At 38.3% G+C, this 14,936-nt stretch overlaps 1 protein-coding gene across 1 annotated transcript in view; it reads left to right on the top strand.

The window, feature by feature from the left end:
- Nucleotides 1-704: 704 nt before the first annotated feature.
- The window catches only part of LOC101519834 (cytochrome P450 3A6-like), a 32,869-nt gene continuing 18,637 nt past the window's right edge, over nucleotides 705-14,936 (top strand). Inside the window, exons 1-5 of the mRNA XM_058659672.1 lie at nucleotides 705-751; nucleotides 5,666-5,765; nucleotides 9,408-9,521; nucleotides 9,864-9,952; nucleotides 11,872-12,020. Of these exons, the coding sequence (XP_058515655.1) occupies nucleotides 717-751; nucleotides 5,666-5,765; nucleotides 9,408-9,521; nucleotides 9,864-9,952; nucleotides 11,872-12,020 (487 nt within the window). The 5' untranslated portion in view covers nucleotides 705-716. The remainder of the gene's footprint in view (nucleotides 752-5,665; nucleotides 5,766-9,407; nucleotides 9,522-9,863; nucleotides 9,953-11,871; nucleotides 12,021-14,936) is intronic.

Raw genomic sequence — 14,936 nt, 5'->3', positions numbered from 1 at the left:
CAATCATTGGATGGAAGTTCTTCCTCTCTGTATATCTGATTTTTTAATAAGAACAAATATATCTTTAAAAAATAGTATGCTGGGTTCTGTGTGTAAAGGTGATATTTGCTCCTCTTGCCCATACTGTGATCCAAAACTGGAAGGTGAATTCACATGCATTCTTTCACCAATGCATTTTCTTACTCAAAAAACATACCCAAGAGTGACCTACATTTTTGAGAACAAAAGAGATTAACTGATGTCTTTAGCTTCTTAATTCTGTCAGAAGTCTAGAAATTTCATGAGATCTAGAGAAGTGAGTGGATGGATCCCTGCGAACCTCACAGCTTTCCTCAAGTCTCAGTTTCCTCAAGTGCTTATGGAGGAAAATAATTGCTGGTTTAGGAGATTTATGGAGACCACAAAGGCCCAGGAAAATTCTTCACAGTGACAAGGGTTGCGTCATATTTGTAGACAAGGTTAAGCCACCGGGTTTCCACAATATTATGGAAACTCCAGATTGCCTTTGAATTCTGCACTTCAAATGTCTTCTCTCTTTTTCTCCCAGGTACCTGCAAATTTTGAGATTCTGAATAATTAAAGTATAATAGTATTAAGCTAGTTGTAATTGCATTTTGTTCAATTTACTTCAAATGTATCGATATCAAGTTTACTCTGTTTACAATAATAATCACATATCATTTCATTTCCCTTCACAGGGTATCTGGGATTTAGACATGAAATGTTTAACAAAATATGGAAATATGTGGGGGTGAGTATTTGGAAAACTTCCTCATTCTGGTGAGGTACTCACTGTATAAGGGACAATCTTAGTTCAGAGCCTTTTGACATAAGCGTATCCAGGGTAAAGTTGTAAAGGCTTATTCTACCAAAGACTGCATATACCCCAGGTGTCAGTGTTTGAATTTGGTGTAAATGTTGTAGGTCATCGACGTTTTAAGCTGTTGTTGGCCAAGGGGCCCCAATCTGAACAGGGCATGGTTGTTTTATATTTTGGTTGCTTTTGGATCAATAATTGGGTATAATACATTTTTCCAGGACATTCTAATATGCGTTGTGTCTGCGTGATAGCATATCTTCTGTCTGTTGATTCCTTTTATTTATTTTTTGATGGTTATTTTATATTTTTTATTATCTTTTGGACAATCTTGACATAGTTAATTATGGTAAAAAGGTTCAAGGGCTACAGGGAAGTGGGTAAGACTATTATTTCCATATTGTTTCCTTCATGTATCTGAGGTAAAGGAGGTTATTAAGGGAGAGGCCCCACCCAGTTTCCCACCAACCCCAAGTCCCGGTTGCGGGGCATGCTCTGAGATACTTGCTTAAGTGGTTTTGATAGTTCACCAGTCATGAATCGCTGCCAGTCTTGCCACTCCAAGCACTATGAGGTCGTTGAAGAATCTACTGGTTGACACAGTCCAACATAGAGACTTTGTTTGTCCAGTATTTCGCTGCCAACATATAGCTGAGGTGGTTGATTGACTTGTTCTTTCTTCTTTCTTTTCTTGGTTAGGGTTCTGAGTCTGCCATTTCAATTGGGGAGATCTCCAAAGAAACTTTGTCTGAGGTGTTCCCAGACCAGATTCTTGTTTGTTCTAGCAAGCACAGGGCCCGGCACAGTCCATCACCATGATCAGCTGGTGGTTGCAGTTGTTGGTTTGGGTCTGTTTTCAGTCCCGACTTGCACTGGAACCAATGTTGCAGTCCAGCCTGGTTCTGCCCAGCACATGCTCGGCTCTCACATAGACCAGTGGGAGCTGCAGCCTAGTTGGAGAGACCCACAATAACCCCCATCAGGCCCACCCCCCTACCCTGGTTTGCCAGTATGTGCAGCAGACTAGTCCTGTCTGTCCCACATCCCATTTGGCTCTCGTACATGTCAATGGATATTGAAGCTTAGTTCCATCTAACCAACTCAACTATCCAGCCCTCACGGATGTTGTTGAGTGCCTCTCTGTCTAGCCACCTCAGCCCCTGTCCTATTTTTCATGCCCTCCCGTGGGAGTAGTGACCCAAGAGGAGGAACCCACTATTTCCCTCCCCATTCTCTCTCAGTCCCGGTTTATGCACTTTTTGATTGGTTCTGTGATTTGATTTGACAGAGTTAGTCCCCAGTGCCAGCTTCTGCCAGCTGATGCTGCGGCTAAGCCCAAACAACCCTCACCCACTCTAATTTATGCTTGCACCAGCAGGAATAATCAGCCCAGCCTGGCTTTTCTCTGATCTAGTCCACATGCAGTGCACAGGTGTTGTAGCCCTGCTTAGTCTGGTCTGTCCCCATTCCAGCCCACGCTCTCCAGTGGGAGTAGCTGTCTGGCGAGGGAACCACCCCTTAATACCCTTGCTGGCTCTGCCCCCTCCCTTCCTGGTTCTCACATGTGCTGGTTGGGTGCTGCAGTCACATCCAGTACAGGCAACCTCACCCTAGCATTCCATATTGTGCATTGGTTTTTGTCGCCACCAAACCTAGCTCGATCCACACTCTGTTCTGGTGTTCAGATTTGCCAGTGGATGACATGAACTGATTCAGCCTGGTCTGCCCCCGACCCATGCCAAGTGTATGCCTGTGGGAAACTTTTCATTCTTAGGGTGGGGGGCGGCCTGAAACTTCTGCAGGGTGGCGACGGCAGGAGGCGCCCCTTGGAGGTGGAATTCGGCCAGGGACCCAGGCCAAAGCGGATGGTGGGCGGGCCCTTGGCTTTGGGCGAGCTCTGAGGTCTTTATGATATGGAATAGCTGCTTGGGGACACCCATGAATAGGGCCAGCTTTAGTGTAGGTGAGACAGGATTCCTGGTGCTATCCAGGAACAGGGGCATGAAACTTTAGGGCAACAGTCATAGTTCCCCTTGCAACTAGTCTGGACTGGGACTGGATGCACCAGGCCAGGCCAGACCCCAACACCGTCTGCTGTCCTGGAGGACAGGGTAGATGTGGGACAGACTAGGCTAGGTCTTAACCCCTACTGAGCCATTTGTGAGCCATATGTGGGTATGGACGAGCCATGGCTGGGCTGAAACATCCAACAGCATGAACCAAAATGGGTTGAAAGTCAGCCAAAAAAAAGCCACTGTTCCTGATAGGACAGGAGGTAAACTGAGTAGTGCTGGCTCATGGACCCCCTGGTTTGTGCAAAATCTGGCACTGGGAGGGGTTGTGATGGAGGAGCTTGGGCAACTCTTCTGGCAGGACACAGCCCCTACAGGTAAGCGCAAGAAGCATGATAGAAACAGCCCAGAATAGGCCATGGAAGGTTTCCCACAGGCATGTTGATTGCTTTTAAGAAAGTATCTAAATCCTGTTACCTAAAGATAATATTTAAAATGTGATTTTGAAAGAATGATTATTGGTCAAGCTGGCATGGTGGTATAGATGGTTATTTCTCCACCTATTAGTCGTGGCATTTTATATGAACTCCAGTGTGTGTCCAGCTGCTGCACTTCTGATCTGACGCTCTGCTGACTGCTTGGGAAAGCAGTGGAGACTGACTCAAAAACTGGGCCCCTGACCCATATGGGAAACTAGAAAGAATCTCCTGTTCACATATTTGCTTCAGTTCAATTCTGGCATTTATGGCCAATTGGGGAGTGAATCAGAAGATTGAAAATCTTCCTTTTTGCATCATTTCTTCTCTCTGTGGAATATACCTTCAGAAAAATGAATGAGTGAATTGAATTCTTTAGAAAAGAGAGAATAACTGATAGGTACTAGTAAATATGTTGTATATATACATCATATCTATGCAATATATATGCCTATATGTATGTATTAGTCTCTGCAAGTGTATGGGTTTTTTGTTTTGTTTTGTTTTGTTTTGTTTTTCAAAAATTTAAACCAATAGTTTTAGCAAAGATAAGTATACAAATTTCTTTACTTTTTTCCCCCTGAATCTAGTGAGTAAACATAGGGTTATTTAAACTATTTGGTCTCTCTTGGGTTGATATACTTGATGACATACAGGGCACACTTTTCATTTTCAGCATTCATAAAGAGGTATAACTGATAGGATTGGAACCTATGTGCAAATGGGAGAAGACTTTGCCTCTTCCTATTTTTTTTTAAATTTCAGATCTTGTCTCATCAAACTCTTAGAGCTGGTCCAGGAGCTTCTGAGGTGACATGGCCTACAAAAGTGTTCTAAGAACATGCAGCACTGGACCTCTTTTCACTCAATCCTAAATTCCCCTTGCAGGATTTACTATTTGTCAGTCTTAAATGATTCACTTGCCTTTGTGTTTTAGTTGCATAATATCTTTTTTAAAAAAAATTGCGAGACATACAGAAAGAAGAGCATCTCTGCCATTAGTTGTTTCATGCCACCAATGCCAAAGAATGCTAGGGGTGGTAGGTGGGAGGAGCCAGGAGCATAATCCAGACCTCCCATGAGGGTGACAGGAAGCAACCACCTGTCACCTTCTGTACCTCAGGATCTTCTTTGACATAATATGGAATCTGGGGTTGGATCTTCAATTTGCACTCAGCCAATCAATGCAGTATAGGATGTGGTGACTGACTGCCATCGTCACTAGTAAGGAAATGCTCACTCCCTTATTTGACTTCATGCTGTTGTAAATTTTCTATTTTTCTTCCTGTTCTTCATCTTGTTTTATGGATTTCATGTAAAGGTATGTATGGTAGCTGTGTAAGAGACTATCATATCCAGACATGAAGACACAATGTAGTATGCATCTCAAGTTCAAAATCACAAATGGACTCACAATGAAAGTGTTACATATACCATAACAACAGGATGCTGGACTCTCTGCTACTATGTATACATATAATATCAGGATACTTAAAGAGCAGAATGTTGGACTTGTGACTGTTTATGAAGGACTTCACCATAGTAATATAGTGGAAGGGTAATCTAAGCATTTATGGAACTGTATCATAAAATAACAAAATGGGAAATTGAAAAAATAATGAAATACATAGTATTACAAAAGGGTTTGTTGAAATTGTGTATGATGAACAAACTATGCCTAAGCTGAAACTTTACCTCAAATTCAGCTTATCTTTTCCTTAGTGAAATTTGAAATTCTCTTATCTTTTAAATTCTTTGAACCTAGATCTAAGAAATGCTCTAAAATTCTTTCAAAATATTTATTGATTATGTTTTCATAATCATAATGGCAAAGAGAAACAGAGAAAGAGATATTTTCCCTTTGGGTTTTGAGTCCCTGTGTGGCCAAATAGCTTGTATGAGACCAAGAAAGGCAGGAGCCAGGAGGCTTATTCAATCTTCAACATGGATGTCAGGATCACAAACACATGGGCCATCTTCTGCTGCTTTCCCAGGCTGCTACTTGTGAGCTGATTTTAATGTTGAGCAGCCTTTCCGGTGATGATTTTCAATTGCTATGCCACCATGGCAGCAATCTAGTATTCTTTCTATATGTGTGATTTTCATGATGAGCTGTTTAGCTTCTAAATTTATTTTACTTTTCTTGAGTGATCTTGCCTTTATGAAGACAAGTGTGTCTTCTGTGGCTGGAATCTTACTGTACATCCTACTCTAACTTGAACCAAAAAGGGATGTTGCTGTGTGTTATACAAAAGGAGTATGAGAAACATGACATCAGGATCCAAGTGTGGTTCCTGGGCTTGGCTGTGGCTATTGCATTAGGCTTGTTGTGTTTAATCATTTCTGTTTTCTCGTAATAGATTGTATGATGGTCGACTGCCTGTGCTGGTCATCACTGATCCAGACATGCTGAAAACTGTGCTGCTGAAAGAATGTTACTCCAGCTTCACAAACCGACGGGTAGGCATGCTTATTATTCAGGTTTAAGTATTAATTGTTAAGCTTTTATTCTTACATATTATATAGTACCAAAATTATCAGGGAAGTTTCATGTGTGTTTCATTTTGTTTTTCATTTCATTTCATAATTAGTGTATTTCTCTAGTGGCAAGTAGAAAACAAACATTATTCAGATCAGATTTCATGTTTCACTTCTCTCTCTCTCTCTCTCTCTCTCTCTCTCTCTCTCTGTGTGTGTGTGTGTGTGTATGTGTGTGTGTATGTAGCTAGCCACATGGAGCAGATATATAGATTTGTGTAACTAGCAGCACAAACAAGATGAGACTTCTTTCATTACAGAGATTCCCTCTTACTATTTTGTTGGAGCCACAACATGCATCTCATCCATTACTTTTAATAGATTCCTTAATAGATTCCCTATAAGAATTTTTACTTTTTTACTTAGATTTTGCCTAATGTTCATTTTATTTTTTCAAAGCTGAAAGAAAAAATATTTATTTAAATTTTTAATTTTTAAAACTGTTTTTTGGATAAAGTTTAGTTGGCGCTGGAGTCTCTTCCCTTTCCTCCAAGTTCTCTCCCCTCTCCTCTTTTATCCCCTCCAATCTCACAATGTGTGTCTTCCATGAATTTTCCCAAGTCCATTATGATGCCACTGGAGTGTTTCCCAATCATGTAGGAGACAATGTCCCTCTTCTCACTATTGCTTGTACTGCCCATAAATAAGGGCCCTGGTATACAAGAATTAACTCACAACAAAATGACTGACAGTCTCATGCATGCCTTTTGTTCATTGTGCTTTTGATATCAAATCTAAAAATTATTTGCCTAGCACTTCTGTTTTTTTTTTCAATTTTATGGCTATGTTTTATGCATATAATCTATTTTGACCTAATATTTATGTCAGGTTTGAGGTTTAGACTAGTGTTAATTTTGGAGTATGTGCTACCCAATTGTTTCAACACTCCTTCACTCACTTCCTCAAATTGCTTTACCACCTTTGAAAATCAGTTAGTAGTGATTGTGTGGGTCTAGGTTTCATCATCTGTTCTGTTGTACTGATCACTCTGTCTAATCCTCCAATAATGCCATAGTGTCTTGGTAATGGTAGCTCTATAATAACCCTTAACATGTGAAGTGAATTCTCCCATTTTATTTTTCAGAACTGGCTTAGCTGTTCTTGGTCTCTCGTCATTCCATACAAAGTTAGGATAGCTCATTTTTATCTACAACAAACCACAGATGAGCTGTGTTAGAGTCTGTGTCCTTAGAGTTGTGAGTCTGTCAGTCTATAACCATAGCATGCCTCTCCATTGTGTTAGGTTTCGTGGATTCCTTTCATTAACATATTGCTATCAGTATATATATATATATATATATATATATATATATATATATATATATATATATATATATTCTATCTATCTACCTATCATCTCTCTATATATATCAGCATCTATATCTATATCTGTATCTGTTAAACTTTCTACTTAAATTGTTTATTTTTATCAGGAGTGATTGAAATTGTATTTGTATGATGTCTTCATAAGCTTTTACATGAAGGTGATTTCTGTGCATTGGTTTTGTGTTCTGACTGATGGGAATGGGAAATATTGAGTTTCCCCATTACATTGTGTACTGACTGAAAGTCTTTTCTTCTGTTCTTTTTGTATAACAGCATTTTTTTCTTAATTAAGTTGAAGAAATTTGCTGTATTTCTGTATTTAGGTTTTTTATGCACAAGTATTGGAAATGTTCATTTTAAAACAAAGTATAGTTTTACAAGTTGGAAAAAGTTTCCTAGAATTTTGAATTGCTAGGCCAGTCTGAGGATGGTCGATATAATTGTCCTTTTCCTTTTTTCTTTGTGGTGTGAGACAAATGGACTTCCATGCAATCTCATATTTCTTCAGAATAGCAAATAAGTTTATTTTTTAAAGATTTATTTATTTTGTAATTGAAGGGCAGACTTTACAGAGAAAGAAGGTGAGACAGAGAGGGAAGTCTCTCATTTACTGGTTCTCTATAAATGGCTGCAATGGCCAGAGTGAATTTAATCAAAGCTCAGATCCAGGAGCTTCTTCTGGATCTCCCATGTTAGTGCAGGTACCAGATGACTTCACCATTCACTGCTGTGTCTCTAGGGTATATGCAGGAAGCAGGATCAGAATGCTGATCTAGCATGTAAGGGTTGATATAGGATTTCAGAACTGCAATGAGTGAAGGTTAGCATGCAGTGCCAAATACTGGCCTCACAATAGGTTTGCAGTCTCAGAGGTATTATCTACCTTAAAAAGTGATCATAAAAACTATGTTTTTGGTTGCAAATAATACATTTTTTTATTTTACTGTATGTTATTTTAATAAAAGTAGAATTAACTGATCAGGTAGTGAAAATGTTTACATGTTAACATGTTTAGACTTTAATTTTGTAAAGGATGTTTCATTTAAATATGCCAGAAACCTGTTCCTGAAAAAGATGGTGGCAGGAGAGAAAGAATGAAACAAAGAGTGAAAGAGAGCAAGAGTGAGACTTAGAGCATGAGTGTCCATCCATTGGTTCACTCCCAGATTGCTGCAATGGCCAGAGTTTGGCCCATATGAAGATCAGAGCCAGGAGCTTCTTCTTGGTTTTCCACATGGATGCAGGAACCAGAACACTTTGGTCATTCTCCTTTGCCTTCCTCTGCCATTAGCAGAAATCTGGATTACAAATAGCACAGTAGGTGCAGTTATGGGGTCCCACTGATACTGTTCCTTGTATTTTCCTGTATTTTTCTTTATGCCAGGGCTTATGAGTTTTTCTTTTTCAGTGTTTCATTCAATAAAAAAATAAGTTGTTGTGATATATAGATGTGCCACTCTGTATCAGATGCTGAATCTTATTACAACACAGTGTTATGGTGCCTGCCATTCAACATCCTTCTCTATTTCCTCTTGCAGTGCTTCAAAGCCTCCTTTTGGTTCAGAATGTGTTATAAAAATTCTACACATGAGAGAAACGTTTGGTGTTTGCTTTTCTGTGTAATGTTTATTTGTTTTAATATAATAAGCTTCCATTCCATCCATTGTGCTGTGAATAACAGGATTTCAGTGTTTAGTTCTTTGTTTGATACTATGATTTCATGGTTTGGTGGGGGAATAAATATCTCAAAGCAGAATATCTAAACCCAAATGAAATGTATTTTTACTTTTTAAGGAACGTTCTCTTCTTGTATCGGTTGTTGTTCATGTGCATGTTTTTGTGTATAGAGAGTAGGGCAGAGTGGAAAACAAAATTGTTTCAAAGAAACATACAGGCTTTTTTGGCCATCTGGATGTCCACCAGCAATTCATTTCTGTTGTGCTCTATATTAGAGGATGTTTCTGTTTCTGTTTAGTCTCCTGGAATGACAGATTCTCTGATATATGGCAAATTGATTTTTATAGGAAAACGGAAAATAAATGCCTCAGAACATAGCACATCTACTCTCTTATGAGGCTAGGCATTTAGAATAATATTTATGAGCACATAATCTTAGCATACCAAATGGTAGACTTCTACTAAGTAGTTTGAAATGCCTGATGTGTGTGTAATAAACATTTATAACAGTGATGATCTTCAGAACTTATGCTGGGCAAAATGTCTTTATTTGAATTTTAGCCTTTTGGACCAGTGGGATTTATGAAAAGCTCCATCACCAATTCTAAGGATGAAGAATGGAAGAGAATAAGAACACTGTTGTCTCCAACCTTCACTAGTGGAAAAATCAAGGAGGTAATAAATTAGTATATGTTAATTACAAACTTAACTGAGTCTGGAAAAAAAATGGAAAGACAATCCTAGTCCATTTGAAGCGGAAAGTTTATTGGCACCAATGTTCCTTAAACTGACCTTTTCTCTTTATAATCTAGAAGAGAATTGCATTCATTAAAAATGTTGATGAACTACATCTGCTTTGATAATCCAATCCTTTTGACTTGAATATTTACTTTTAACTATGGAGGAAGTGGTGTATATAGACTCATTTTGTCACTCCTGCTTCATTAGAAAACTATTTCCTTATGTGACCTGGATCTCTGCATCTCACTGTGGCTGGTGTTGTGTGTGTGTACTTAGATGCTACCCATCATTGCCCATTATGGAGATGTGTTGGTGAAAAACTTGATTCAGGAAGCAGAGAAAGGCAAGCCTGTCAATTTTAACAAGTAAGTAAGAATGTATTTGTGGGGTTCTGGGCTCTTTCAGTACATGGCATGGAGTTGAAATTTTCCTTCGGGAATCCCTAGAGTTGAACATACGAAAGAGTGTATGTTGTGTTACAACTCCAGTGATTCCACCAGAAAGGATAACATACAACACAAAGGAAGTTGGGGATAGACTGGGTTTTCTTGGACTAGAGCACATAATAGTTACCAGCTTGGCTGTCACTTTGGCTATTTGAGAGACAAAATTCATGTGTAGAAAGAAGGAATATGATTCTGTGGAAGTTTTTTGTTCGTTTTGTTTTGTTGTGTTTTGTTTAAGATGGTATGGAATTGGGATTGTGAACTAAGGGAAGAATTTGGTACAGATCGGGAAGCAGGGTCTATGCCAGGAGAGTCCCAGTGTGTATGTGTGTGTGTGTGTGTGTAGGAAGAACCAAAATGCCTTCATGGAATTGCTGATTACATTAGAAAAATGCTAAATACTGAAGTATATCTTTTACTTCAAATTTCTTGAATATGTGGAGAGAGAAGGCCCAGAAAAGCCTTTGGGGATGGCAACAAAATAATTTGCTGGCTAAACTTGAATATTTATTTATATTATATATATACATTTGGTGTGACGAAAGAACTAGAACGAGATATATTCTGTGTCCTGATCCTAAACATCTGCAACAACTAGGGAATGGTCAAGCTTAAGCCAAGAGCTAGGGATTCAATCTAGTCTCACCTGGGGGTGGAATGACGCAAGTGCCTGACTTAATACATGGTATCTCCAAGAATGTGAATTTGCTGGAATTTATTAGTGGAGCTGCTATTTGGACAGAGGACTAACATATGAAATACAGCATCAAAATTAGCATCATTTGAAATTTTTGAAAATTTTGCTCTCCCAGTCAGAATGTACTAACTTTGAATTATTCAGGAGTCTGCTTTGTAAACTATGAATTCCTGGAGAAGCAGATAGCATTTCACACAGTTATGTATGCATTCTTCTTGTTAATAAGTTTAATGTAGTGTTATTATATTTAACCACAGTCATCCTTGGATATACCTTTTTAAGGGAATTCTACCCTCAGGGCCACCTCAGATTCTGGAGATGGAAAAGAGGGTGTATTTTAGAGCTTTGTAAATGAATGAAGGGAAGGATTGATTGTTCTGTAATTCAGATCAGAGTGTTGATATTTAGTAATGTGTTAGGAAAAAATCATCTTTCCAGAAAGCTTCTAAGGTGAGGGAAGATCTGGCTGAGCGCCATCTTCATGAGTTCCAGGGCAGAGTGAATTATTCCAGCTATCCTGCTAAAGCTTAGGTCTTACATCCAAATACAGAGTTCTGTAACCTGTTTGATTATGGTCTTTAACTCTGCTTGAGCTTAGATGCATCTCTAATTTTACTAGAGTCCCTGCTACCCAGGGCAAAGACAACTGTATCTTCCACCCTTGATATGTTTGAATGTGAATGACAGTAGTAATGATCATTCTGATGATCTAGATGGTAGTTCTATTTTTTAAAATAAAGATGTTTATCTCAATGAGACAGAGAGAGAGAGAGAGGTAGAGAGGGAGCTATCTTCCATTTGCTGGTTCACCAGACTAGGTTGTTTGAACGCATGCATGTCCTGCATGTGTGATAGGGAACCAAGCTGTTAAACTACCAGCTTTTGCATTCTGGGATGTGTTAGCATGAAGCTAGATCAGAAGTGTGGTCGGCTGGATTGAAACAGAATTCTGACTGGTGATATGTGCTTACTAAACTTCAGCCACTGAGCCTCAATGCCTGCCTCCAGATGTGGTCCAGGAATTGTTTGGCTCTCTGCTGTTTTGCTTGACATGTGCTTTCTCAGCACTTCCTGCTACATGTGTGGCTCAAGAATGGCAAGTAGCTGCTTTTTTTAATTGTCCTTGTATCTCTCTCCACAGAATCTTTGAGGCATACAGCATGGATGTGATCACTGCAACATCATTTGGAGTGAACATTGATTCCCTTAGAAACCCACATGATCCTTTCTTAAAAAAACTCAGGAGGCTATTAAATCTTAATTTCTTTAGTCCTTTACTTTTCTCAGTCAGTAAGTATTGCAGCATTTCTTCCTCTTTTTAAAATGTCTTGAGAAGTAATTCAGAAGCAACAATGTACCCATTTTAAATGTACAGTTGTCATCACTGTTGCCAATTCTAGAATATTTTTGTCACTCCAGCAATTCTGTTCCTTCCCTCATCACTCCTTGCCCCTGTACCACTAATCTTTTATCTCCAGATAGTGACTATTTCTTAAATTGTGTTCAAATGGAATTGTGTAATACATGTTCCCTTGTGATTGGCTTATTTCAATCATTGTTAGGTTCTCAATGATTTTCTATGTTGATGTGTGTGTGTCATAACATCATTTCTATGTAGCAGCAAGTAACATTATTCCATTATGTAACTTTTCATTTTTTTTAATCAATGGATTCATTAGTTGTTGGGCATTTGAACTTTTATTACTTTGGCTTGAAAACTGTGTTCATTCTTTAAAAATTTATGTTAAATTCATGATTTTATATCCATTTCAATCTTTTGAATGTAAGTTCAGTGGTAGAATTTGTGGCAATAATTCTATTTAGCTATTTCAGTAATTTTCAAGGATTATCTATAAAACCTGTATAATTTTGCTTTCTCACCCAGAGTATGTAAGGTTCCAACTTTTTCTCTTCCTTGCCAGTGCTTGACTCTTCCATCGTTTTCGTCATATAGCCTCTCTAGTGAATAGAATTCATAACCCATTTTGGTTTAAATGTTCATCCTCAAATTGATAATCACATTAACCAACATTTACCATTTTCATGCCTTCTCTCAATAATTGTCTACTCAATTTCCAGTGTCATAATACTTGAATTATTTTTTCTGTGTTTTTGAGTTGCAAGAAATCTTTATATTTTAGATAAATCTCCTGACAGATAAATTGGTTGTAAGATTTCTCCTGATTTTTATCTTTTACCACTCTTGACAGTTTCTGTGTAAGTGTGAATCATTTTTTGTTTATTCCAGTTTTATTAATTTCTAACTAATTTTTATCTTATAATACAATTCCATAGATGCTTGAATTTCTTTTACCCCTCTTCATACCCTCACTCCTCTGATTTTCCCTATATTATTGCAATAGTACATTGATTAATAAGCAGTCATATGTCACTCATTTGCTATTTAGACATGCCTTGATACTGCAGGTATAGAAATGGCAAAGGGTGCAGCATCCTACTTTTCCCTGTTCTGTGGGTATCTTTTAGCTGTATAGCTAGTAGCTGGGTAAGTGCAAATGATTAACTTCTGGTGATGTAAAATTTGTGTTTCCTTTTATTGTTTGTGATTTGGGTATCAATTCTAGGAATCCCTTTCCAAGTCTGAAACCATGAACTCAACCCTTATGGCTTTTATGCTAGAATTGTATAGTTTTATATCTGCTGTTGATGCATTTAAGGTTTTAAAGATTTATGTTTATTGATTTGAATGACAGAGTTACAGAGACAGCGAGTGAGGTTGGGTGTAGAGGTGAGAATGAGGGATTGAGAAATTTTCATCTCTGATATGGCTTATTTCCTAAATTGCCTCAAATACTGGGGGCAGGGCAAAGCCAAATCCAGGAGTAGGAGCTCCATGAATGTCTTTAAATGGTGCATGGGCCTGAGAACTTGTGCCATTTTCTGCTGCATTTCCAAGGTACATTAGCAGTAGCCTAGATGGGAATTGGTTTAAGCAGGACTTGAACCAGAACCCATATGAAATGCCTCTGCTGCAGAAAATGACTTAGTTTCTCACAGCACAGTGCCAGTCCTTGAAGTTACCTTTGTACAGAATAATAAATAAGGGCCTGACTCTTTTATTTTGGTCTGTCACTATCCAATTGTACCAGCACTAAATGTTGAACTGAATAGCCCCATCGCTTATACATTGCTTTTGGCAGTATAGACATTTTAATGATATTGATTTTACCTATCCAGGAGCATGGGATGTTACTCCATCTTTCGAAATCTTGTTCAATTTCTTTTTTAAGAAGTTTGTAGTTTTTCTCAAATAGGTCTCCTACATTTTTGGTTAGATTAATTTGTAGATACTTCATACTTTTCTCTGTTATTATGAATGGTATCTTGCTGGTTAGATCTTTTTGCAAATTTGGGCTATTAGCATACACTATGGCTGTTGATTTTTGTTCATTAATTTTGTACCCTGCCACTCTACCGACTCTCATATAAGTTCTTGTAGTCTCTGTATTGAGCCTCTTGGCTCTTTTATATAAAGAATCATGTCATCTGCATATAGTGAAAGCTTGATTTCTTCGTTTCCCATTTGGATTCCTCTGATTTCTTTTTCTTGTCTTATGGCCTCAGCGAGTACCTCTAGAACTATGTTGAATAGCAGTGGAGAAAGTGGACATCCCTGTCTTGTTCCAGATCTCAGTGGGAAGGGTTCAGTTTTTCTCCATTCAGTATGATGCTGTCATTGGGTTTTTCATATATTGCTTTGATTATGTTGTGAGTTTTTCCATCTATGCCTACCTTGGTTAGGGTCTTTAGCATGAAATGGTGTTGGATTTTTCTTTGTCTATTGATACTATCATGTGGTTCTTATTTTTTAGTTTTTGGATGTGGTGTATCACATTTATGGATTTCCGGATGTTGAACCATCCCTGCATTCCAGGGATGAATCCTACTTGATCTGGATGAATGATCTGTCTGATGATCTTTTGAATTCTCTTGGCTAGGATTTTGTTGAGTATTTTAGGATTGATGTTCATCAGAGAGATAGGTCTGTAGTTTTCCTTCTCTGTTGGTTCTCTGTCTGGTTTGGGGATTAAGGTAATGTTGGCTTCGTAGAATTATTTGGGAGGGTTGCTTCCTTTTTGTTTTGTTGATCTATCTATTGTTGTTAATGGGGTGTTAACATCACCCACAATTATTGTTTGCATATGTATGTCTCCCCTTAAGTCCTTAAGCAATTGCTTCACTTAG

This window comes from Ochotona princeps, unplaced genomic scaffold (assembly GCF_030435755.1).
Source record: "Ochotona princeps isolate mOchPri1 unplaced genomic scaffold, mOchPri1.hap1 HAP1_SCAFFOLD_3297, whole genome shotgun sequence".
In the NCBI taxonomy this organism is placed as follows: domain Eukaryota; kingdom Metazoa; phylum Chordata; class Mammalia; order Lagomorpha; family Ochotonidae; genus Ochotona; species Ochotona princeps.
This window is presented reverse-complemented; position numbering and strand designations above follow the sequence as displayed.